This window comes from Tamandua tetradactyla, chromosome 15 (genome assembly GCF_023851605.1).
Source record: "Tamandua tetradactyla isolate mTamTet1 chromosome 15, mTamTet1.pri, whole genome shotgun sequence".
Lineage (NCBI taxonomy): Eukaryota > Metazoa > Chordata > Mammalia > Pilosa > Myrmecophagidae > Tamandua > Tamandua tetradactyla.
The window spans coordinates 83,593,698-83,617,834 of record NC_135341.1 but is presented as its reverse complement, the minus strand read 5'-3'; the positions used below and the strand labels follow the sequence as shown (position 1 = coordinate 83,617,834).

Sequence of the window (24,137 nt, the reverse complement as noted above, 5' to 3'; positions counted from 1 at the left end):
GGGAGGGCGCGCATTTCCGGGCCTCCCCGCGCTCGGGTCAGCTCGGTCGCCGCTGCCCCGGCCGAGTGGAAGCCGCCCGCGCCCGCCCCGCGCCATGCCCGTGGACTTCTCCGGCTACTGGAAGATGCTGAGCAACGAGAATTTCGAGGAGTACCTGCGCGCGCTCGGTAAGCCCGGGGCGCCCCGACAGCGGATGGGGTGACTGCGCCCGCCGCTCCGAGGGTGGCAGCAGGACTCGGGGGGGGGGGGGCGTTGGTGGCAGATGTCAGATAGTTGGCTGCGGATGTGATGGTTCCCCTGGAGAAGCCGGGCTTGGCTCGCTACTTTTTGTTTTAAAAGGGGGTGGCACACAGGAAGCAAAGCGCGCTGGAGGAAAGGGCACAGACCCGCCGCGCCGAGACAGCGCAAAGCCGGCGGTACCCCAGAGGTGTTTGGGGCGCAGCGGGCCCTGGGCCCGGCTCTCCGAGGCCTCCCCGCCCACCTTTGCCTCCGCACCCCCCGCAGATGTCAATGTGGCCTTGCGCAAAATTGCCAACTTGCTGAAGCCAGACAAAGAGATCATACAGAACGGCGACCATATGGTCATCCGCACGCTGAGCACTTTCAGGAACTACATCATGGATTTCCAGGTTGGGAAGGAGTTTGAGGAGGATCTGACGGGCATAGACGACCGCAAGTGTATGGTGAGGACTCGCTAGCTCGTGCCAGGCCCCTCCTGTCCGGGGCCTGGTGGGGGTGGGGTGGGTGGGGGAGGCAGGGGCTCTGCCTGCTCCCGGTTACCGGGGATCCTCCCGCCCCCAACCCCTGCTGTAGGCAGCCCCGACTGCACAAGCCTGCGGCTCTGCCCCTACCACGTGGGAATAGTTACGAAGGCTGTGGTTTGTTGAGTCTCCACTATGTCCAGGCATTGGGCCAGATGCTTTATGCACACGACCGACCTAATTTGCACAACAGCCTGTGAGGGACGTATGAGTGTGCCCATTTTACAGATGAGCGAACAGGGTGTCTCGGAGATGTAGCAACACGCCCAGAGTTGCCCAGCCAAGGAGAGGCTGGACTGGAATTCCCAGCAAGCCTGTGGGCGGCACTGTGGGCTGGTGGAAGGAGAGAGGGATGTGAGAAAAGAAAGAAGAGACACAAGGAACCCCTCTGAGACGCTCACTTTCTGTATGTCTTAGCATGAAGCCTCTCTGAAGCAGGGATGCCTTTTTCTGAGCAGGAAGCCCTTAACCTGCCCCTCCTCTCTTCAAAGCAGGGATTTGGCTGCTGGCCATCCCCTGCTCCACACCCCCGTCCCCAACTGCCCACTGAGCTCCTTTGAACCCATGTAGCCAACATCTCCTCAGTGGGTCAGCGCCACTGCAGCCCTGGCCAGAGGAGCAGCGGGGGTTGGGGTGTGGGGGGGGGGGTGAGTCCCTGTTTCCCCCAAGGGTGGGAAGCTGGTGACCTGAAGACCCCAATTAACACTGCCTCCCAGATTCCGGCAAGTCAGCCCAGCTGCCACCCCTCCATCAGCATCCCTGGGTCACTGGGGGGGTCAGGGCTCTTCGGTGCGTTGCTCCCTTAGGCTGGTTCCCAGGGCGACAGCACAGCGCCGTGAGGAAGGGATGGGCTCCATGTTACACAGTGATTGAGGTTCGGAGAGGGGCACAGACTTGGTGGCGATGGGGTTTGAACCCTGGCCCCCGTCCTGCCTTCTCTGTCAGACTCCCCCCCGCCCTCGCAGAGAGAGCTGAGACGGTGAGGTGTTAGGGCTGTGGCTGCAGATGCCCCCCACTGAGGGCCACCCCGCCCCACCCCTTGCTTGCTCGGCAGGAGCTGGTGTCCGAGGCTGCTGTTTGGAACGAGAGGTGAAGAGGGGGTGGCCGGTGGGGAGTGTCCTTGGAGGCTCCCAATGGGAGAAAACCTTGTTGTAGTGAAACATCAGGTTGTGCCTTTAAAAGGCCCGAGGCCTCTTATCTGCGTGAGAGGCTCACCGAGGGAAGGAGTGAGCCAGCTGAGTCAGCCTCGGACAGGGGCAGGGGCTGGGGCTGGGGCTGGGGCTGGGGCTGGGGCTGGGGTCAGAGGCTGGAGCAGGGGCTAGGGCAGGGGCTGAGGCTGGGGCTGGGGCTAGAGCAGGGGCTGGGGACAGGTGTTGGGGTCAGAGGCTGGGGCAGGGGCTGGGGGCACAGGCTGGGGGCAGGTGCTGGGGTCAGAGGCTGGGGCAGGGGCTGGGGCAGAGGCTGGGGGCAGGGGCTGGGGGCAGGGGCTGTGTTTTTGGCAGCTGCCCAGGATCTGCTCCCAGGCCTGCTGTGGGCAGCTCTGCACCCTCAGAACAGTCTCTGTCCCAGCTGCGCAGGGCACATCTTCATTTCGGGCCACGGTGGCCTCTGGGGTGTGTTGGTCTGTACTTGGCTGATTATCGTCACCCTCTTCCATGAACACATGAAACATTTACAACCCACTTAGCAATACCAGCCGACACTCACTGAGTGCTTGCAATGTGCCAGGAGCTGTTCAGATTTTATCTGAGCACCCTGAGCCTTCACTACGCCACGTCCAGCCCCACCGCACCCACCAGGAAACCCAGCACGATGACGTGCTCCGTGATGCTGGGCCATTCAAGTGAAGGGTGGGAGGAGGGTGCGAGTCTGTCTGCCCAGCTGCAGGGTCCCTGCCGTCACCCACGGCTGTGCTTGCCCTTCTGCCCCAAGGCTGCGCTCTGCACTCGGCACTGGCCAGAGCTGAGCAGGTAACAATTCCCAGCGTCCGGGAACTTGTGGGTTTTGTGGTAGAGACACACACAGTCCCAACACAGGGCGATCGGTGCTGTGACGGGTTGTGACAGCCCAGAGAAGGGGTCCCGGCAGCGTTTGGGGAGGCCGTGACTTCTGAACTTAGATGTAAAGGACAAGCGGATGGGGGCAGGAAAGGAGGGTCTGGGACACAAACGACACAGCGTGTGGCCGCCGGCTCTTCTCAGCCCAGCACGGGGCTGGGGCAGGTGGGCAGTTTGGGTGAGGGGTTCCAGCCGCTGAACGAGGTGAGTCGGGGTAGGACTTGTTGTCAGCTTTGCTGTCCCAGGATCAGGGTGGCCCACACCAAGTCGACAGCCGCGTGCTCCCGTTGTCGCTGCCTGTTCGGGGGGGGCAGCCTCTCTGCTCGGGCCCTCCCCTGACCACTGAGGAGGCCTTGTCCCAGCTCCCCGATGTACGCTGTGCCACGGTGAAGAGCGGGGGTGAGGGTGGGGGTGCCCGATGATGGGATGAGAGAAACTGGCAGGTCTCGGCTGCAGGGAGGGCGGCTGCTGCGGCCAAGGGGCCACCGTGGTGGCTGCCGGAGATCACGTTCTCCGCTGCCCCTTCTGCCCTGCACCCGCCAGCCTGGAGCGGGGACAGACCATTCATCTGCTGTGCGTTTGTTTCTGTGTTGATCCTGCGAGCGTCTTTGCAGCCCCACACTGGGGAGAGGGCTCCTGGCGGGTATCGCCGCGGGTCCCTGCCCAGAGGATGTGGCCGGCAGAGCCAAGCTGCGCACGCGCTGCCCCAAGCCTGCCAGGCCAGGGAAGCTGCCCACGGGAAGTGGAGACCAAGCTGTGCTTGAAGGACACACAGGGTAGCCAGACAAACAGCGGGATGAGGACAAGGGCAAGGGCGGCAGAACTGCATTCGGCCCGTTCCCTGACAGACCCCAGTCCTGGGGACTCGGAGGTGGCAGGTCTCCTGGCGTGTCCTGAGGAGTGGCCCGAGGTGGGGAGGAGACGGCAGCACCTTCAGGCCACCCCAGCCCAGGACCGCGATGAGAGTGGGGGGGAGGGGTGCAGAGCTGGGGGCGGTGCTCAGGGAGGGTTCCCCAGGGTAGGGGTGAGGCCTCTGCAGGGCAGGCGAGTGTGAGGGTAGATGTAGAGAAGGGAGGAGGGTGTTCTAGCAGGGGGAGCCCTGTGCGCAGAGGCCAGGGGGGTGAGGGAAAGCCCGGCTAGGAGGAGGGTTGGGGCCTCTGCAAAGACCTCAGCAGGCTGGAGGGCAGAATGCAGCTGGGGGCGTGGGGGTGTCAAGCACAGTGAGGACAAAATAGGGAGGCTGCCTGTGACCTGGGCAGCCGGGGCCAGCCCCTGTGTGCTGGGAGAGGCCGGTCAGGCAGACACCCCGCCCCAAAGGCCCGGGTCTCTTGCCTTCTCTCCAGGGAACCTTATCTGTGACTAGGGACAGCAGCCGGGGGGTGAAATCTGGCCTGCAGATGTGTTTTGTTTAGGCCGCATGATGTTAGAAAAATGTCAGTATCAGTTGCCAATGATTGCCAAGGGCTGGAAGATTTCACAGAGAAATTCCTGTTTCTGGCTGTTCTTAACAAAACAATTTTTAAAGTCAAGAGAGCTAGAAAGACTGGGCGTGTCTAGAAATAAAAACCTAAAATTGTGGAATTGTAACCTATACCAAAGTCTGAAATGTGTTCTACAACTAATTGTTGCCATGTGCTTTGAAATTTATTGCTTTTATGTATTATGTTATTTAAAGAGAAGGAGGAATATAACAGAGAAGATAGGATTTAACAAATGCTGAATCATTATATTGATATTTCTGTTGGTCTTCAGTGTCTTGGAACAGCTAGAAGTAAAAACAAATAATCATGGAACTGGAACTCACTCACACCAGCTTTAAAATCTGTTCTATAACTATTTGTTAAAATGTTTCAAAAAAAAAAAATCCTGGGCGTGGGGTCAGAGCCTGGGGCGCTGTGCAGAGGCTCCCCTTAGAAGCAACGCGCCCCAGTTCACCACAACCCTCACCCCAGGATCCAGTGGCCATTTGTCATCATTTGCTCTGTGGGTTTCTTTAGTTCTGCGGTGTTCCCAGGGAACTTGTGAGAAATACAAAATCCTTGGGCCCCACCTCTGGGCGTGGGACCGGATCTGTGGCAAGCCCTCCAGGGAGTCTCGATGCAGCTCAAATGTGAGAAACAAAACATCTCTCTGTACCTCTGTTTCGGGCCATGTGCCACTGGCCAGAGAAGTGGATCCTCTGGTCTGAGTGGACCCCTTAAATGGCTCTCCGGCCTCCCTGCAGACTCCACAGCACAGCTCACCTTTCATGTGAAGTTCCAGCAGCAGGGGCTCTAGTTTGGGTGGAAACGTCTAAACGTCTCAGCTAGAGACCTAGAGGCGGCCCTGCTTTAAGTGATGTCCTCACTGCCTCTCCATTGACACGTAACACCAGGACCAGTTAGTTAGAGGCCATCCTCATTGAGTGAGTGCGGCAGAAGTGAGATTTGGCAGCGTGGGGGGACCTTCAAATCGCGCTCCCCTATCCTGGGGAGTGGAATTTCTTGGAATATTTGGTTTTTAGCCCCCTCTCCCCTCCCCATCCCCGGTGAGAGCAGCTTTTGTGGAAGCAGATTGAGCCTCAGCCAGCAGGAATCAGAGCCGTGAACCTGACTCTGTGCGGTGGTGGCAGGGCCGTTTGGCCTGGTGCCCTGGTAGTTGGGGGGTGGTTTTCCCTGGAGAAGGCAGTTTTGTTCTCACAGGACCCCCCTCCCTGCTGAGGCCTGGCCTTCAGCTTCAACTTTGAACTCACGATGACCCTCCAGAGAGCCGCCTTCCGCCTCCAGCCCTCCGCCCTGCTGCTTTCTTTGTTTATTTATAAAAGGGAAAGAATTCAAATAGCACAGGAGAGTGTGTCAGAAGGGGAAAGGACCCCTCCCCCTGCTTGGCCCCTTCCTCTCCCCAGAGGATCGGGTGGGTCTGTCTGAAAACCTTCAAATTTATTATCTATCCAATAAATCCAAATTTATTATCTCTGGATTGGTCAATATCTCGATCTAAAGCCTTAAAAAAAAAAGAAAAGAAAAAGACCTTACCACACACTACTCAATATTTCTTAGCCATGTTTTCATACCAATCTTTATGGATTTTCTAAATTCTTTTTTAACCATCCCCCTGTTCCCTTCCCTCCCTTCCTCACTTCAGTCCATCTGTCCATCCACCCAATTATACATATAATGGGTGAAATCCTCCAAACTCCTATTAACACGGGTTTATACTCTTACCAGCTTTCTAATCCTGTTCTTGGCCCATTAAAGAGATTTATTTTATTCTTATGTTTAACAGCCCAGTGCCCGGAGCAGAATTAATTCCTTGCCCCGCGGAGCTGCTTGCCTTGGGGTGTGGGAGCCTTGTGAGCTCAGCCTGTGTTAGCTCTCAGGCCGGCCTGTGTTCCTGGCACTCAGCTGGGTCCTTTCCAAGACGGAAACACAGGGTGTCTTTCATGTCTTAGCTATAGTCCTCCGACCTTTGAAATTGGTGACAGCAGTGTGCTTTTGAGGATTATGAAAAGAAGAATTAAAGCAACCCAAATAAAATTCGCAAAGTAGCTTCCAAAAATCTCACTGGTTTCCAGAAATCTCACTGGTTTGTTAGGTTTTGTTTTCTGCAAGGCAGGAACAGAGGAAAAGGGCATTTATTAAATCCCTACTGAGTGCCATGCCCACACCAAACGCCTTCCCGCGCTCTTTCTCCTTCGGTGCTCGCGCTGTTCTGTAGCATCATGGCCATTTTATAGGTGAGCAGCTGAGGCCCAGGGACAATGTACCTTTTTAGCCCAAAGTCACCCCACCGGCTGCAGGCAGAGGGCAGGGTCCAGCTGGTCTGCCCACAGAGCTCTCCACCTCCATCGTTTTTGTGAGCCTTGAGGCCACCCCAAGCACAGGCTGTTGGAAAGGAGGCGTGAGGGTGTGTAGCAGGAATGCAGGTCTTGGGGTCACAGCCTTGGCTCTGAACCCTCTCCTGCTAACTGCAGAGTAAGCCTGAGTGGTTGGATGTGCTGCTTCACTGTTTCCACCTGCAAATGGGAGCCAGTCACTGCTTTGTCCCTGCCACGGGGCAGCTTCGGGGACCATGGAGGTAGCTCAGGGACAGCTGCTTGTGGAGCCAAAATCCTAGGTCCAATAGGGAGCCAGGGCCCCCCAAGTGATACCCCAGAGAGAGGGGCGAGGCGCAGTCACCCATGCTTGTTAGTGAGTCACAGCTGCTTGATCCTCGCCCCCAAATTGTTTTCCCGCCCTGGCAGAGCAGCACCCATTTTTTTGTTGGGTTCTGGAGGGGCTGCGAGCTCAGCACACGTTGTCTCCTGCGTGAGCATCCCAGGCCAGGGTGGCCGCAGAGTCCCGGGGCCTGTTACAGGATGCTGGGCACCAAGCCACGCCATGCACACTCTTTCCTGGGGTTTGATTTAAGGCCAGTTGGAGAGAGGTGATGACCTGGTGTTTTGTAAACCTGGAGCTTATGAGGTCAGTCCCCCCACCCACCCACCCCCGCCTTCTACAGCCACCTGGAGAGATCCCACAGAAGGAGGAGCTGAGATGAGACCAGCAGGGAAGCAGGCACAAGAGAGAGTGAGTGTGCCATGTCTACGCGGTTGCCGAAGTCCCCACACTGACCCGCTGGTGGGCTGCCCGTGTACTGGAGCCAGAGCCTCACCTTTCTTCCCCTTTCAGCTGTTCGAGTTGGATTTCTGTCACTTGCATCTAAAAGTTTCCCTAAAAAGTCAGAATCCACAGGCTAAGACTTCCATAAGTGGTTGAAGCTGAGTACACTGCACTCCCAGAGTTTCCAACACAAAAGCCACGGGCAGCCCCCTGGGATTTGTTCTAATGGGTGTCCAGGCAGTGCTGATGCTGTGGGTCCTGACAGCTACTAAGAAAGGGAAACGGGGGTGAGCTGGCCCGTCCCAGCTTCCTGGGGAGATTTGCCCCACAATTCGGTTTTGGGCTAAGGGTGTCCAGCTCTGTGGTGCGACTGAGAGTGGACAGGTGCAGCCCTGTCCCCAGGGGCCATGTCTGGCTGGAGACACCAAACACGCAGCTGCCCTCAAAGGTTTGTGACAGAGAGCCAGAGGAAGTGATTCCATTTGTGCGTGCAGCGGGGCCGGGGGGCTGCGATGGGCAGTGAGGGGCTTTGGCTGTGGGACTGACCTGAATTTGAATCCCGCCTGCTCCCTCCAGCTCTCTCTCATCCCTCTGAGCCTCGGCGTCGTCACCTATAACAGGGGCCAGCGTTAACCCTCCTGGTGGGTTTTTAAAATGTTTTTATTGAGAAACATCCACACGCATAGAGCCCAACCATACTGTACACTCAGTGTGTCATCACACGCTTTGTCTTCTTCACCATGATCATTTTCAGAACATTTGCATCACTCTAAAAAAAAAGAAATAAAAAGAAGGAAAATGAACTCATACATCCCATAGCCCTTACCCCTCCTTCTCTTTGACCCACAGGATTGCAATTTACCCAGTTTTTATCCTTTATCTTCCCCTGTTGTTATTTATTTTTTAATCCTTCTTTTTTCCTCATCTGTCTATACCCTGGAATTACTTTAAACAAGTTCAAGGTGCTACACGCGTGCTGGATAAAAGGAGCACCTGTGATGGGTTTTTTTTTTATTAATTTAAGAAAAGCAGCAAACAAACGAAAACATTCTTAACATGTGATCATTCTGTTCTCCACATCTAATCAGTAATTCACAATATCATCACATAGTTGCATATTCATCATCATGATCATTTCTTAGAACATTTGCATCAATTCAGAAAAAGAAATAAAAGACAACAGAAAAAGAAATACAACGCAAACAGAAAGAAAAGATTATACATACCATACTCCTTACCCCTCCCTTTCATTGATCACTAGCATTTCAATCTACTAAATTTATTTTAACATCTGTTCTCCCTATTATTTATTTTTATTCCATATGTTCTACTCGTCTGTTGACAAGGTAGATAAAAGAAGCATCAGACACAAGGTTTTCACAATCCCACAGTCACATTGTGAAAGCTATATCATTATTGAATCATCATCTAGAAACACACAGCTCTACAGTTTCAGGCAGTTCCCTCCAGCCACTCCATTACATCTTGGTTAACAAGGTGATATCTACTTAATGCATAAGAATAACCTCCAGGATAACCTCTCAACTCTGTTCGTAATCTCTCAGCCATGGACACTTTATTTTGTCTCATTTCCCTCTTCCCCCTTTTGATCGAGAAGGTTTTCTCAATCCCTTGATGCTGAGTCTCAGCTCATTTTAGGGTTTTTCTCAATCCCTTGATGCTGAGTCTCAGCTCATTCTAGGATTTCTGTCCCACGTTGCCAGGAAGGTCCACACCCCTGGGAGTCATGTCCCACATAGACAGGGGTAGGGTGGTGAGATTGCTTATTATATTGGCTGAGAGAGGCCACATCTGAGCAACAAAAGAGGTTCTCTTGGGGGTGACCCTTAGGCCTAATTTTAAGTAGGTTTGACCTATCCTTCGTGGGGTTAAGTTTCATATGAACAAACCCCGAGACTGGGGGCTCAGCCTGTAGCTTTGGTTGTCCACACTGCTTGTGAGAATATGTGATGGGGGTGTCTGTGGGAATAGCGTGACCAGGAGGAATATCAGTTCTCTGTCGCTGTAAAACAAGCCATTGTGGAACTTAGTGTCTTCAGACAACAGCCGTTTACTTTATTCACTTATCAGCATTCGGCAGGGCGCAGAGGGGAAGGCTTGTCCCTGCCGCAGGCCGCGTCGGGGATGGGGACAGCTTGCCTGGGAGGGGGTCCAGCAGCCAGGTGGCTCTCTCCTCTCGCTGACCCCTGCTGCTCGGGCCGTCCCACCGCCTGCCAGCTGGGCTGTCGAGTGAGCGTCCCCTGGAGCAAGGCCCAAGTGGGTGGCCTTGTTAAGCCTGACCTGGCCTCTGAGTCCTGTCGCGACCTCTGCCACACTCTGTTGGTCAGAGCAGGCTCAGAGACCCCACCGTATTCGGGGGAGTGGGGGCATAGACCCCCGCATCAGGCCAGGCGCAAGGTAAGGCTCCAGAAGGGCAGGCGGGGTGGGCATTACTTCAGACAGGCTCAGGGTGCTGCGTGGGTGCTACACTGGCACCGCAGTGCAGGCAGAACGTTCTTCTTTGGCTCAGCCTGGAAAGCCGGACAGAGCTGGCGAAGCGGCCGGAGCTGGTGAAGGGCCCTGCGCGGTGGGAGAGGAGCAGGGTGCGGGGTGCCGGGAGCCGGGCGGCGCAGGCTGGGAGGGGCCCTGTTCTCCAGAAGCCGCTGCCCCGGGACCCAGGGGCTGGGGGGTGAAAAGGACAGCCATGTGGGAGAGCCTGCGAGTGCTGCTCCAGGACTTCCCCTCGGCCCTGCCGCCCTCCAGATGTCTCAGCTGCCAAAGTCTGAGCAGGGCCTGAGACAGCATTTCAGTGCACACTCAGCCTGGAGCCCCTCTTCCCTGGGCTGCCTGGGCCGGCTACCCAGCCCCTGCGGATGTCCAGGCATGCACTCAGTGCGGGTCCCCTAAAGAGGTGGGTGGGACAGGAAGTGTCTGGAAGGTGAGCTGGGGAGGGCTGTGAGCTCCCATTTGTTGGAAGAGAAAAACCGCAGGAAGACTCTGCCCTCCCCCAGACCACACTCCCCCATGAGTCACCCTTGGCCCGCGCAGCCACCTTCTCACAGGGGTGGGAGTTCACGCATTTTTTGACTTGGAGTTGATTGGAAACCAGGTCTGTGCCTGAGTCACAATAGCCTGCTCCCTGGAAACCGGGTGTAGCTGCCTGGGTTGTATAAATGGAGTTGTGCTGGAGTGTAAGCTCCCATCCCCTCCTCCAAAGAGGAACCCCGGGTATCCGGGTATCGTATCTGTCAGGCTGTCTGAAATTCTGCCATCAGACCTTATTTATTTTGCTTAACTATCCAGAGACTTCTCTAGGTGTATCCTTTAATATGCAAATGCCGCAGAGTACTAACTCCGTTTAATATTCCCTCCTTCCCTCCTCTCTTCCTTCCTTCTTCCTTCTCTCTCCTGAGCTGGAGACAGTGCAGGAGTGCTCTGGGGGGAGAATGGCGCAAACAAGGTGAGTGCAAAGAGAGGGCGGTACATCCCGGCTCCAGGCAGGACCGGCCCTGCCCTTAGAAGATGGGGAAACAAAATTACCATCCAACTACGCACAGTGAGTCAGAAAAAATCATCTTATCTTTGACTCAGAGATACTACTTCTGGGACTATATTCCAGAAAAGGAAAAAATAAGCTCCATCTACCTGTACCAGGTGTGCCTGGTTGTGGAGGAGTAATCCTGAGCAGCCGACACAAGCACCATCCAAAGGCCCACTGGGGCTGGCCTGTCCTATCCCTGTCTGTCTGTCCATTTGCTCCTCCAGCAGTCTAGGGCGGTGGGGCACCTCCTCCGTCTTACGGGGGTGGGGGGGAACCAAGGTCCTGCCCAGGCACCGTGGCCCTGGGACTTGGGGGACCTCTGACTTGTGAGTTTGTGGTCTGTACACCAGGCTGCCTCCTGCTGGTGTTACTAAAGCCAGATAACCTCCGGTGTTTAGAGAGGCAGTGACTTTTCTAATTCAATAGGCCACTACGTAGCCACACAAAGCATCAGCATGGAGACAAATGTCCCACATGTTTCTGAGCAGTCAGTCAAGTCAACAGGTTCCATAGATTTCAGCTTCTTAACTTCTCCTTCCCCTTTCCCCATCCCCACTGCTCTGAAAATCTCTTGCCTGTAGTAATAACCACCATCAACATCTCTTATTATATTATAACACTTATTATATGCCAGGCTTAGCATTCTCCATGAATTATTTCATTTAATTACTATAGTATCTCCACAGTGACCTCCCTCTACCATCCTCACCACTGCCGGCCCATCCTTCACCTTCTAAAAAGGGAATCTCACCATACTGTCACTCCCCAGTGCAGACCCTCAGGGCTCCCAGGCGCCCCAGGATGGGGCCCATCCTCTACCTCACACCATATGCTCGGCCCCATCCCACTTCCCTCACTTACCATCCTCTTTTGCATCTCTCTGCTCACTTCCCGGGGCTCAGTGCTCTTAAGGTGTGTCTCCTGGCGGAATAGTACCTACTGGACGAGACTCAGTGCAGGATTCACTGCTCTGCAGATCCGGCCTGGCCGCCCCATCCTGCCACCATCCCTTCCTTTGCCCGGCTGTCCCTAGGACACCTGTGACACTTGGCACCGATCCATGAGGTTCTGCACAGCACGTCCCACATTTTTGTGGTCTAGTATAACGGACTCCACAATACCTGTTAAATGATTGTTCAATAGAAATAGCAGAACCTCAAACAAAGTAAGTGGTGGCCATTGCCCATGACTGCAGGAACTGCTTGTTTAAATTTTAGTTGATATTTGTTTGATAGCTCGCACAGGCCAGGGATTCTTCTAAGCACTTTCCACGGAACAGAGGTACAACTTTTTTGAGGTTATGTAGCTAATGGGGCTAAGATTTGAATCCAGGAGATCTGAATCCAGATAGCCTGACTCCGATTGTTACCAGGGGGAGATGTATTCCTTGTTACTTTAAGGGGACAGAGTTGTGGATTCATTTCTCTGTGAGCTTTTTTTTTCTGTATGCTGAATGACGGGGTCACATTTCATTATTTTTCCATGTGAGTATCCCGATACTGCAGTGCCATTTGTTGAATTTTTGTCTTTTGTTTGTTTTGCTTGTTTGTTTTTGGGGAGAAGCACATAGACTCCTGCATGGCAGGCAAGAATTCTACCACTGAACTACCCTTGCGCCCCCTCTCTGAGCTTGTTAAATCTCCAGTGTGAAGCTTGCCTTGCTGAAGGAGTGGAGGTACTGGTACTGGGGATGCGTCTGTCTGGTTTATGCATATCCCACTCTCCCCAACAATGCTGGACACATTTCTGGCTGTGAATTCCAGCTTCTAGGGCTGAAAGCAGCTGTTCCTGGCCCTCTTTTAACCTCCTGCCATCCACAGCCCAGCTCCCTCTGAGGCTGGGGCCCAGCAGGGAGGCTGAGCTATAGGGGCTCAGCTCTGGAGCCAGGCCCACACCTTTGGATTCCCGCCTCTGCCACTTACAAACCAGCTGGCCTCAGGCACGTGACTCCACTTTTCTTTGCCACCCGTTGTCTGCAAAAAGGGGGATTTCATAAAGGATGGAGTGCTGACCTCATGGTGAGGATTAGGTGAGCCCAGGCCTGCAATGCAACTGCTTCATAAATATCAGCTGCTATAATTAACCCCTCCACCCCATGAATGGTGACCCCCAGCAGACAGCATTCTGGTAGTGGCTGCTGCAGGTGCGAATAGCTGGCAGGGTGAGATGAGTGGAGGCTGGCCTGAAAGGGCACGTGCCCCCCACACCCGGAGAGAACAGGCTGGCCAAGGCCAGAAGCAGAGAGAGCTAATGTTTACAGACAATTATGTGTCTACGTGTCCCACCCTGAACTAGACCCTTGGAACCCCTTGCTCCATTTCATCCTGATGCCTCTGCTCTGTGGCAGGGCACATGGGCTGCATTTTGCAGATGAGGAAATAAAGGCTCAGAGAGGTCGAGCAAATTGCTCAGTGTCACCCAGCTAGGAAGAGGTTGGGATGGCATTTGAGCTCAGACCTGCCTCTGTCCAGGGCCTATGACCATTTCTTTCCTGAATGTCTAGCTCAGCCCAAGCTGCTCTCTGGTGACCCTGCCAGACTCCAGCCTGCAGCCTGCCTGGTGCTAATTGCCGGCCACGGCCTCTGTGGCCACAGAATGAAGGCTGCGAGCCCAGCAGGTGAGAGTTTGAAGGGTGCCTCACACACCTCTCCCGGGCGTGTGCCCTGAGCAGGGGCCTGCATTTTCTGAGCCTCAGTTTCCTAACTGTAACATGAGGCAGTGGCACCCACCACCCAGCTGACTTGAGCATTATGTGGAAAATGGTTTACAAAGTTCCTGGCGCATAGTAGGAACCCAAGAAGTCATTTCTCAGAGCCGGTGGCACACCACCCTATTTCTATAACGTTAATCTATGGGAGAATAATAAACATCTATGTTGCCTGAGATATTTTTGTCTTAAAAGAAAAGGACATACATTCCCTGAAAAAGTACAAGAGTACTCCTAGAATGTTCTCTGCTATTCATTCATTCAACAAATGGTAATGCACGTTTTCTCAGCCGTGCATTCTAAGGTGGATTCTAAGGTGGGGACCCTGCGGTAATCCCCTCTCCACCCTGACCTGCGCACACTTCCCTGGTTATAGAGCTAGCATGTCTTTTGAGAAACATTTACTGCAATTTTCCTTGAAAGATTAAACAGTAGCAGCCAAAAGCCCCCACGGAAGGGGCAAGGCCTGGAGTCAGCTCTGTGCACCCGAGTCCCTCTGAGCACTCTCTGGCAGGGCATGTCCTCTCCCCATTTCCCTCCCCCTCTGCAGGTGGACCTGATAACTGGCTGATTGATTGCCTTGACTCCTGGTAGCCCAGCCAGCTTTGCTTCCCAGATAAGCAAGCATCTGGTTTTTCCATACCACCTGGTTTGGCCAACTGAAGCTGTAAAGACACGATGCAAGGAAGAAGAGAGCCTGTGAGCTGTCTCCCCAGTAGATTTTGGAGTTGGAGGTGCAGGGTCAGGCTCCAGGGGGAAGGTCATGCCACTAAATTCCCACCAGGCAAGCCCATTTAGAAGCCTCCCTCCTGTCACCCCTGCAGCCTCTGATCTCTGCATCTGTCCATGCTGTTCCCTCTGACAGGAATTCCCTTGTTCATCCTCCTCTTTCTACTTCTGCTCACCCTGACTTCTGTGGTGTTTTTGGCTTCAGCTCCAGGATGACCATCTTCCCCCCCTCAGAGGCTGGATGAGGCACATGCCCACTTCCACAGCCTCCATCTGCCCAGCACTTGGCTGTTCTGCCGAAATTCTCTATCTCCTTGTTTCCTCTCCAGTAGGCCCTGAGAGTAGGGTGTGCAAGAGTCATGGAACCCATGATTGCTAAATGCTGTTTCCTTTGTAGAGAACCATGCCACAAAATCCATCCCCTAAACCCCATACTCATTCAAGGGTCAGGTTAGATCAGGGCACTGCAGAGCACAGTGGCCAAGGACCCAGGCTGTAGAGTCAAATCTCACCTCCACGTTTCATGCCTGGATGACCTTCAGGCCTCGTTCTCCACATCCGTAAAATGGGGAGAAGAGTAACCACCCCAGGAGGTCAGAGGGATTCAAGTTGATATGGCACATACTTCGCTTAGTGCCCCGCCTGGCTCCTAGAGGGCATTCAATACATGCCACTGTGGTGATGATGGTGACAGTGGTAACGACAGCAGTGCTGTGTAGTGACCTCCGGGAAGCCTGGCCTGATCCCCCGTGTGGAACTGGGATCACCCATCACCCATCCCAGCACAGACCATGGTAACAGCATTGCCCGCTTCCATATCCATTGTTCCTCCAGGCTGAGCTGTTCCAGGCCAAGCCAGGTCCAGCCTTCGGGCCATGCTCAGTGCCAGGCCCTGGCTTGGACACTCAAAATATGTACGGAATGAATGGGTGCAGTTCCACAGGGACTCTGTGGATTTCTCCAGCCCCATTTCCTTCCTCCCCATCCAGAACCTTGGCCCCCATGCGGCCTTGAGCTGTCTGACGGTTTCTTATTTTAAAATCTATCCTGTCGCTTTCTGACATGTTTAACACATATAAAAAATCAGTTATCAAAATTATTAGTCTTATTTTTATGATTCTCTTTGTCCCAAGCATTGTCATATTATTTGCTCTTAGCTTCTCGATGGTAAGAGAATGGCATTCTTTCATGCACACCAAGACCTTATGGCTTTACTGTTTTTAACAGCTTTTATGTCTCTCATTGCTTGTTCACATTTTAAGGCTTGTTAGTTTAATTTTTAGAGTGAAACTGGCTTTTTCTCTTAAATATGCTGATTTTAGACAATTGCCAGCCCCCTAAGAATGGCTGAGAAGAAAAGAGAGTCAACACCCACCCCTCACTCAGCCTGCCACCTGAACAGCTTGTAGACTTTTTAGCCAAAAAGAACTGGGTCCAAATCATGGTTCAACCCCAAACTCCTGGGTGACTTGGGCACCTTACTTAACTAAGCCTAAGTGTTCTCAGCTCTAAAACTTGAAAATCAAGTAAAACCTTTTGGAAAGCACCCAGCACAGGACAGATACTTCACAGGTTCTGTTACCAGCCCCTGCCCTGCACACCCAACTACTCATTTGACCCACGCCCCAGAGCCAGGGGACACTTCTCATTGCCCTGGGACCATACGTCCCCTCCTGGGGGAAGCCCACTTTAAAAACAAACTCTAGGAAGAAAGGCCATTTTGCATCTTTCAGTGATTCGTATTATATAGAAAGTGTCTGGTCACTCTCTGGTTTGTGAATTTTTTCCCAAAATTAAAGTGCACGTGGGCTTCGAAGTCAGACCTGGGGCCGCCCGGGCTCTGGCCTTCGCAGGCAGAATGGCCGTGGGCGAGGCCCTCCACATGCCCTGCGCCCGGGACAGACAGGCTGCAGCCCTGCCCCCCGGGAAGCAGGTCCACAGTGCCCGGCCTGGGAGCACTGGAGAGCCAGGAGGGCCCCAGGTGAGGGGTCTCTGTGGGCTCAGCCAGCAGCCCCTGCCAGGTCTCCTAATGAATCCAAGTTCCCTGGAAAGGAAGGAGCTTCAGAAAAACTTAGCCTTGGTGATAGCATGTCCATCACTGCTTCAGAAATCTCCAGCTCTTAAAACAACAGAGGCAGATTTTAGTTACTGTTCAGCTTCATGCAGCAAGCCCCATCCCTGTGCAAGCTCCGGGCGTCGGGGCGGTAACCATGGTTCCCATCACCTAGTGCCCCGTACATGCCAGCTCCATCCATTTCATGTGTATTTTCTCCAGGCCTCAGAACAGCCTGAAAAGGAGGTGTTATCTCTTGCCGTGAGACAAACTGCCCCAAAACTTAATGGCTTAACGCCACAGCCCTTGTGATTCTGTAGATTGGTGGCACGGTTTCCACCTCATGTGACAGTGCTCGCTGAAAGCTCAACTGGACTCCTCGGTTCTCCTCCACGTGGCCTCCCTGCCTCCCATCCCGCTGGGATTCCCCATGTGACCTCTCTCTCTGGCAGAATAGCCTAGACCATTCCAGCCGGGTTCCAAGGGGGAAGGCAGGCCAGCCCTGATGTATGAATTTCTGTACCTGCCACATGCTTGCTAATGTCCCGTTGGACTTCAAAAGGGTGCAAATGGTATGTACTTCATGGGCAGCCACCAAGGCGGCAGTCCACCGCAGCAGGCATCATTTAGCTCTCTTGCAGATCAGGTGTGAAGCTCGGAGAAATTAATCCAGTTGCCTAAAGTCATTCCAAATAGCCAGGAATGCAGCACCCTGGTGTGTCTGGTCCCGAGGAACATTTGTTAAGGATATGGAGTCAATCAGATGCAAGGTGGGAGTGGGGCGGGGGCAGGAACCGAGAGCTCAGAGCAAACAGCAGCTGGGCTTCCAGGCCTCTTGAACCCAGAGTTCAGCCTGGCCCATTCCTGGCCCTCCTGCTGAGTGCTCTCCCTGGTGGTTCCCCCCAACAGGTCATGGCCATGGGCTGGTGAAGGCAGGAGGCACTGCAGACACCCTCCAGGACTCAGTCCGACTTCCCAGCACTGGGCTTGGACTGCCCTCAGTCCCACGGTCGCTATCCCTACTTCCAGCATAGGTTTCTGTAGCACTTGCTTGTTATCCCATCTCTCTTATCACCAACGTGGGTCCTTATCCACACTACCTGGAATGCCTCTCCCACTCCTTAAAACTAGGTTGTTTCCTACAAGAATTAAAAGCCCTCCTCTGGGCATGCCATGCCAGCCCCTGGGCTCCCCTGATCACGGGGTCAGCCACCCTGGGCCGTGCCCTTCTCTGACTGCCCTTCGCTGTGATGGTCTCCAAGGGGAGAGGCTCTGGCAGCGTCCACGTCCAGCAGCGAGTGGGCAGACTGGAAGGTGTCCTCTGCTCAGTCCCAGCACAATGCCCATGTCTCTTGGCTCCCAAAGACTTTAGCAGGCAACTTCTGGGCATCTACCAGGTAGCCTGCTGTGGCTGGAAGACATGGAACATTGAGCTACGCAGGCCATGTCCCAGCCCAGATTCTTTGTCTCGTTAGCTGGTTGATGCTGAGCAAGCCACCTAACCTCCAGCACCCCCACTGCATCCCAGACAGGTGAGAAGAGCCCGTGTTCCATCAAACTCAGGATGAGAGTCAACGAGAGCTTGGGGTTAATGTTCATGCATCAGGGATCCTTCTGTTGATGCTGTCTGATTTGTAGGACTCTAAGAAAGGCTTCTCTGCATCCAAAGAGCCTTTCCCTCCCTGTGTCCCTCGAGCTGTCATGCCTGAAATTCTGCCACCCATCATTCGTTTGGGCCGAGGCATTGCTGTTTACACCCAAGTGGCCCTGTTACCGGACGCCACCCCATGTGGAAAGGATGACACCGTAGGCCAGGAGCAAAGGCTGACACGTTGGCGAACACCTCTTTCATGGTCAGCCCCCAGCACTGGTGTTGGAACCTGTGCATGAGCTTTCTGGAGACAAGTTGGCAATATATATCCAAAGCCTGAGAGATGGGTGCTCTTTGAGGCAGGCCTTCCTCTTGTGGAACTATATTCTAAGGAAACAGTGTGTTCCAGGCCATGTGTACCCGGAAGTCTTACAATAGCACAGAATAATAAAATCCTAAATGTCCAAGAACAGGTCATCAGCTGAGTGATGGGACATCTGCACAGTGGAGAACTGGTCACAGGCCAGTGGCCGGGGCAGTTCAGGGGCTAGAGCTAAGGGGGTGCCTGGCCTTGGGTTAATACTCAGTGGCCTCCTCTTAACATCTCTGTGCTTTTGAACAAAGACCCGGCACTTTCATTTTGCACTGGGCCCTGCATGTTACGTTTCCATTTCCTGAACACCACGTAACAATTAAAATAATGCTTATGGAGAATATTTGCTGAAGTGGCAAACTGCTCCTGTTAAGTGAAGAAACTAGAATACTAAACCATAAATGATACAATCTTAATAATATTGTAAAAAACAGAAAATTTATATATTGATGAAAAGAGGGGGGAAAAAGCTGGAAGGAAATACATCAAAATATTAATTCTTTTCTTTGGAGATTATAGGCACCCTCCCCCTTTTTTTTTTTTTTTTTTACTGCTTTCTTCTTTGAGCTTTTTTTTGGATTTTCCAATACCGAGGGTGTGAACATGTAACTGAAAACCAGCGATTCTTCCTCATGCTTCTGATTGAGGCCCATCCCTTTGTAAGGGAAGAGTAGAGTTCTGAGTCAGCAGTCCCGGAGAGGCCAAACCGATGCAGAACCAGGTGTGGGAGCCTGGCTCCGTGGGGGGGGGGGGGCGGCTCCGTGTGTGTGTGTGTGTGTGTGTGTGTGTGTGTGTGTGTGTGTGTGTGTGTGTGTGTGTGTGTGTGTATGTGTGTGTCCGCGCGCGCGCGGCGCCCTGCCTGTGTCTCCTGAGACCTTACCCCCTGGCGTTCCAGTTCAGGGGTGTGTGTGCACGCAGACGTGTGTCCGAGCAGGGACACCCTTGCATGCTCCGCCCGCTCTGCAGACAGGTGGGAGCAGGGGCCTAGGTGAACCCCCATCAGACGCTGGTGGCCCCGCAGTCCACCAGCCCCCGCTGTGCAGCGTCACCCTCAGGAGCCAGAAATCCCAGAAGGGAGCCTGGGGGCAGGTGCCGGGAAGGATGTGTGGGTGGGATCCGGCCCCACCCACTCCACACCCATTCCCCGGACTCCTCCTCATCTCCCAAGTCCTTGTGAGGCTGTTCCTGACCGTGCCAAATCCCTGCCGGGCAAGGCAGGACCACCAGAGCCCTGGACCCTCCGCCCTGCCCTGCCAAGACCTCTGATCCAATCCTGCTCACCCCTCGGATGACAGATGGGAACCCTGGGGCCCAAAGGAGGGGTGCCCGTGCTCAGAGCCCCGCCGTGGGGAGGCAGGCTCGTCCTGTGCAGCTGCCCTTTAGGGAGGGACATCGGAAAGGAGACGGGCAGCTGAAATAGGAGAAACGCCCTCTCCACCTTTCACACCCAGCTCTGGGAGGCACAGGGTGAGAGAGGGCTCGTCTAGACTGCTCCTGACCGGGCTGGGAGACAGGAAGGCCCTGCCTCTAAATTCCTACACTTTGAGCCACTCCCAAAAGACTGGGTCTCCTCCTCCTGTCTGTCTTGCCCGCAGCCCACCCAGCACCCAGCAGGGGTCCACAGGACTTGGGGAGGGTGCACGGGCCGTGGGGGTGACAGTGGTCATCTGTACTCTGCTGAGCCCAGGCAGGGCGATGGGATTGTAGTCCTGTCCCCAGGGCTCCCTGGTGTCCATCTGAGGAACTTCCTGAGCGTGACTTGTGCAGTCATGTCTCTCTGCCTTCATCTCACGGTCTGCAGAGAACCCCTGCCCCAGGGCCTCCGTGCCCCATTCTCCTCTCCCCCCAGGCTCCTCCCCGAGCTCCCACCTCCCTCACATCCCATCTGGGCTCCCACAGCCTTTGGTAGTGTGCTTTGAAATTTATAGTTTTTTGCATACATTATTTTTCACACACAAAAAAAGGAGACCGTGGGCACGTAAAGAAGCAGAGGAGTGCAGTGGGGAGGGGCACGCGGGCGCCCCGCTGACCTCTGTTCAGGTCTGGACAACCCGGGCACGCCCCTGCGCCGCGGTGGGGAGGGTGGAGATGCTGAGCCGCGCCCCAGAGCAGGCAGGAGGACCCAGCCGCGTGGAGAGCGCCTGGTAGAGCGGGTGCTGAGCGGGTCAGGGCCGCCGTTTGCACCTGTCGCGTGGTCATTCATACCTGGGGTCATCCTCGTCGTGAGGTGGCGGGTTCTTTAGGGAAAGGGTGGGATGGTTTGGTGTCCCGCGACCCAGAAGAGGCTGGAACCCTGAATGAATGGATGAACTGTCCGGGGATGGGCCGGGTGCCCTGGAAAGTCGGCCCCACGCCAGCACGCTGCAGGGACGCAGCCCTCACCCACTGCATGGGTCTTCTCGGCCCTCGAAGCCCCTCCCCCCCACTAGCCTCATCCTCAGTCTTTGCCCTGAGAGCCCCACCCCAGTGACTTGTCCCCTGCAGAGTACACTTTAAGTGACATTCACGAAGCCTTTTGTAAATTGTAAGTCTTAGTTTCAGAGTTCAGTTGGGGCAGGTAGGGGGGTGCGTAGGCAGCCGTGGACTGTGAGTCTTCTGTAATGAAATCAGCCTGAGTCCGTCCCTCAGCTATCGAGGTTGGGGCTCCCCGCTCCCGGGGGCTGCTCGCCCCTGACTGACGGCTGTGCTTCCTGCGTGGCAGACCACGGTGACCTGGGACGGCGACAAGCTCGAGTGTGTGCAGAGGGGCGAGAAGGAGGGGCGCGGCTGGACCCAGTGGATCGAGGGCGACGAGCTGCACCTGGTGAGCTGCACGGGGCGGCGTTGGGGGGAACACCCCTCCACCTGGTGAGCTGCGGGGGCGGCGGGGGGGAACACCCCTCCACCTGGTGAGCTGCGGGGGGTGGCGTGGGGGGGGAACACCCCTCCACCTGGTGAGCTGCGGGGGCGGCGGGGGGGAACACCCTTCCACCTGGTGAGCTGCGGGGGCGGCGGGGGGGAACACCCCTCCACCTGGTGAGCTGCTGGGTGGGGGGGGGATACGTCTCCTGAGGTCACTGCTGGGTCTGGGTGGACCTTGGAAGACCTTGGTTCTGCTCCAAAACTTCTCTCCCAAGGGGCTGGAGAAGTTGCTCAAGTGACTTCAAAATCTGAGCAATGAGTTTTCAAGGTCCCGGCTGATCCAGTGTCCAGTCTGAGGGGGGGAAGCAAAGGGGGCATCTCCTCACCGTCACTCCTTAGCTCCTCCCACTTCCTCAGCAACCCTATGGGCCAGGTACCATCGTTCTTATCTGGGGGGTGAGGATGTGGGGACTCTGAAAGATGAGGTTGCATATCCAAGTAGCACATACAGAAAGTGGGAGAACCAAACTTTGCCCCCAGATGATATCTGTTTTCACCGTGCCAAACCATGGCAGGCCAGAGCCAATAGAGAACTCTCTAAGCTTCTCTAGGACATGCTCTAGATCTAGGTCAGGTGAAGCCTTCCTCAGCTCAAGGCTGGGCCCACTCCCCCTGCCCTCCAGCTTGGAACCTCAGGTCAAAGTCACTTCCACCCTGTCCACCGCCTGGGAAAAATACACACAGATCCGTGGTAGTGGCTGGCCGTGGTCCTTGAGGCCTCTTGTTTCCTGGGACATAGCACAGGCACATGTCCCCTGAGGCGAGGCCTCCCAGCTCTCCTCTGACCCCTTAGCCACCCCACCTCTCCTCCTCTGGTGGACGGAGCTGGTCCGGGTCCCCTAGATTCTGGTCACAGCTTACTGGGAACCCTCGAGTAGGTCTTTTCCTTCCCTTGGCCTCATCTGCAAAATGCCACCCTACCTCAGAGTTTCCACAGAGATCGGAGTCTGCAAGAGCTTCGAGACGTGTGAGTGCTGAAGAGAGACTGTTAATTTCAGGGGCAGCTTGGCCGAGGGCGGAGAGCCTGGAGCCAGGCTCCCCTAAGAGGCAGACCTGGAGCCAGGCCCCTCCTTGGGCCTGTGTCCTGAACTCAGAGCAGACAGTGTGGATTAAATGATCTCCATTGGCCCTTTCAGCTGAGCAGTTCTCTGGCTCTCGAGGTTACAAACCTGCTTTATTTGGTCCTCAAAGGGCTTCGTACTTTTTCAGCCAACAGTTTAAAAATTGGGAGATGTCATATAAATATCCAGATTCCCAACCTTCTTCAAGAAACCTTGAAAGACGTGGCAACACTGAGCTGTCATTCCCACCTGACAGGTTAGCGGATGCGTGGGCTTTCCCGCCTGCGTTTTAAAATCACCTGCAGGGGGAAATAAATACCAATTCCATGTTCGCTCCGTGAGATACTGATATCACTGGTGCACACGGGGGCCCAGGCTTTTTATCCAACTCCCCAGGTGACTGCAATGTGCATCTGAAGCTGAGAACCACTGAGCTAGTTTGCAAATCCTGGTTGTGTAACTTACAGAGCTAGCCATGTGTCTGGGCCCAATCTCCTTCAGCCTGGACACAGACCCTGTCCTGGGCTGAGGCCTCAAAAGTGCTTAGAGCCGTTTGGCCCTTTGGTGATGGGAGGAGATGGCGGAGGCACCAGGGCGTCCTCTGGGTCAGCTCTGGGCCCCATTTGCTCCCCCAGCCAGCTCCATGCAGTGTGCAGCAGTCTGATCGCCAGTTCAGCCACCTTTCCAGGGCAGTGGACCAACTCTTGGGAAAAAAAAAAAAAAGCAGCCAGTGGGTGTTTTCATAGTTCCTACAGCTGGATGCACCAAGCTCGCAGGTGTGGCCTTGCTCTGGCTGGCAACAAGCATGTGCTTTTGTTTCAGGAGATGCGAGCGCAGGGCGTGATCTGCAAGCAAGTGTTTAAGAAGGTCCACTGAGGCCTCGGCCGCCGGCCGGACCCTGGCTGCAAGGAGGGAGGGGCACGGAAGTGTGGGCCGGGGTCTCCCTGGGCACAACATGGCACAGGGGTGTCCGGCCAGCCCTGGGCATCTGCTCGCAGATCTGTCTCTTGGCTTTGTCTCTTTTCATTTTCTTAAGACAGTGCTTCCAATAAAAGTGATCTCTGCTTAAAACGTCTGTTTTGGAAAAGCTTCAGAACCCCACCGTGCTCGCTTTTCCTCCAAGGCTTCTGAAGCTGGCTTTTCCTGATTCTTCCCCTGGATGGAAGGGAGAAATCCAGCCACCCACCTGCAGATCAGTCCTGATATTGCACCCGTGCATGTCTTTCCCCATGCGTCCAGCCAGGGCCAAAATGTAGTGTAGTGCGCCAGCAAAAATCAGGAGAAGGTGCCTTCCACCCCTGTGACCTTAGAGCCTAGCTACGGAGAGCTGAGCAACAGAGAGCAGCGTCATAACTGCACCGTATGCATAGGAGATGCTCAGCATGTTATCTGGGGATGAAATGGAACTGGACAGAATATCAAGACCAAAGCAAAAACGAGGCGCACCATAAACAAAGGCCGTCACCTCGTGGATGTGGTTTCGGGAGTAGCATGGGTTCACACCTCACCACCCCACCATCATCCCTGCCCCTTTTGCATGTGCAGGTTTTGTTACGCAGCATTCTACTTCCCAGTACCAAAACCTATAGTAGTTTCCTAGGGCACAAACTGGGGGGACGTAAAACCACAGAAACATATCCTCTCGCAGTTCTGGAGGCCAGAAGCCTGAAACCTGAGTGTCGGGAAGGCCGTGGTCCCTCTGGAGGCTTGATGGGGGGTTGTTCATTCCTTGCCCTCCCCAGCTTCTGGGGGCCGCCGGCCACCTTTGGCGTTCCTGGGCTCA

At 54.8% G+C, this 24,137-nt stretch overlaps 1 protein-coding gene across 2 annotated transcripts; it reads left to right on the top strand.

Moving 5' to 3' along the window:
- Window positions 1–23,742, top strand: RBP1 (retinol binding protein 1). 2 transcript variants are annotated; one of them, XM_077130261.1, is made up of 4 exons: window positions 1–167; window positions 505–683; window positions 21,094–21,195; window positions 23,177–23,446. In XM_077130261.1, the coding sequence occupies exons 1-4, from the start codon at window positions 95–97 to the stop codon at window positions 23,228–23,230; spliced, it is 408 nt and encodes a 135-aa protein (XP_076986376.1). In that variant the 5' UTR covers window positions 1–94; the 3' UTR covers window positions 23,231–23,446. The 2 variants fall into 2 exon arrangements, with proteins under 2 accessions (XP_076986376.1, XP_076986375.1); XM_077130260.1 differs by lacking the exons at window positions 1–167; window positions 505–683 and adding an exon at window positions 9,283–9,816 and having other exon boundaries at window positions 23,177–23,742.
- The last annotated feature ends 395 nt before the right edge of the window (window positions 23,743–24,137 follow it).

Coding starts and splice junctions, on each gene's coding strand:
- RBP1 (XM_077130260.1), top strand. CDS start 9,544: ATGGGGACAGCTTGCCTGGGAGGGGGTCCAGCAGCCAGGTGGCTCTCT. Junction 9,817..21,093: donor CGCATCAGGCCAGGCGCAAG/GTAAGGCTCCAG, acceptor CCTGCGTGGCAG/ACCACGGTGACCTGGGACGG. Junction 21,196..23,176: donor AGGGCGACGAGCTGCACCTG/GTGAGCTGCACG, acceptor CTTTTGTTTCAG/GAGATGCGAGCGCAGGGCGT.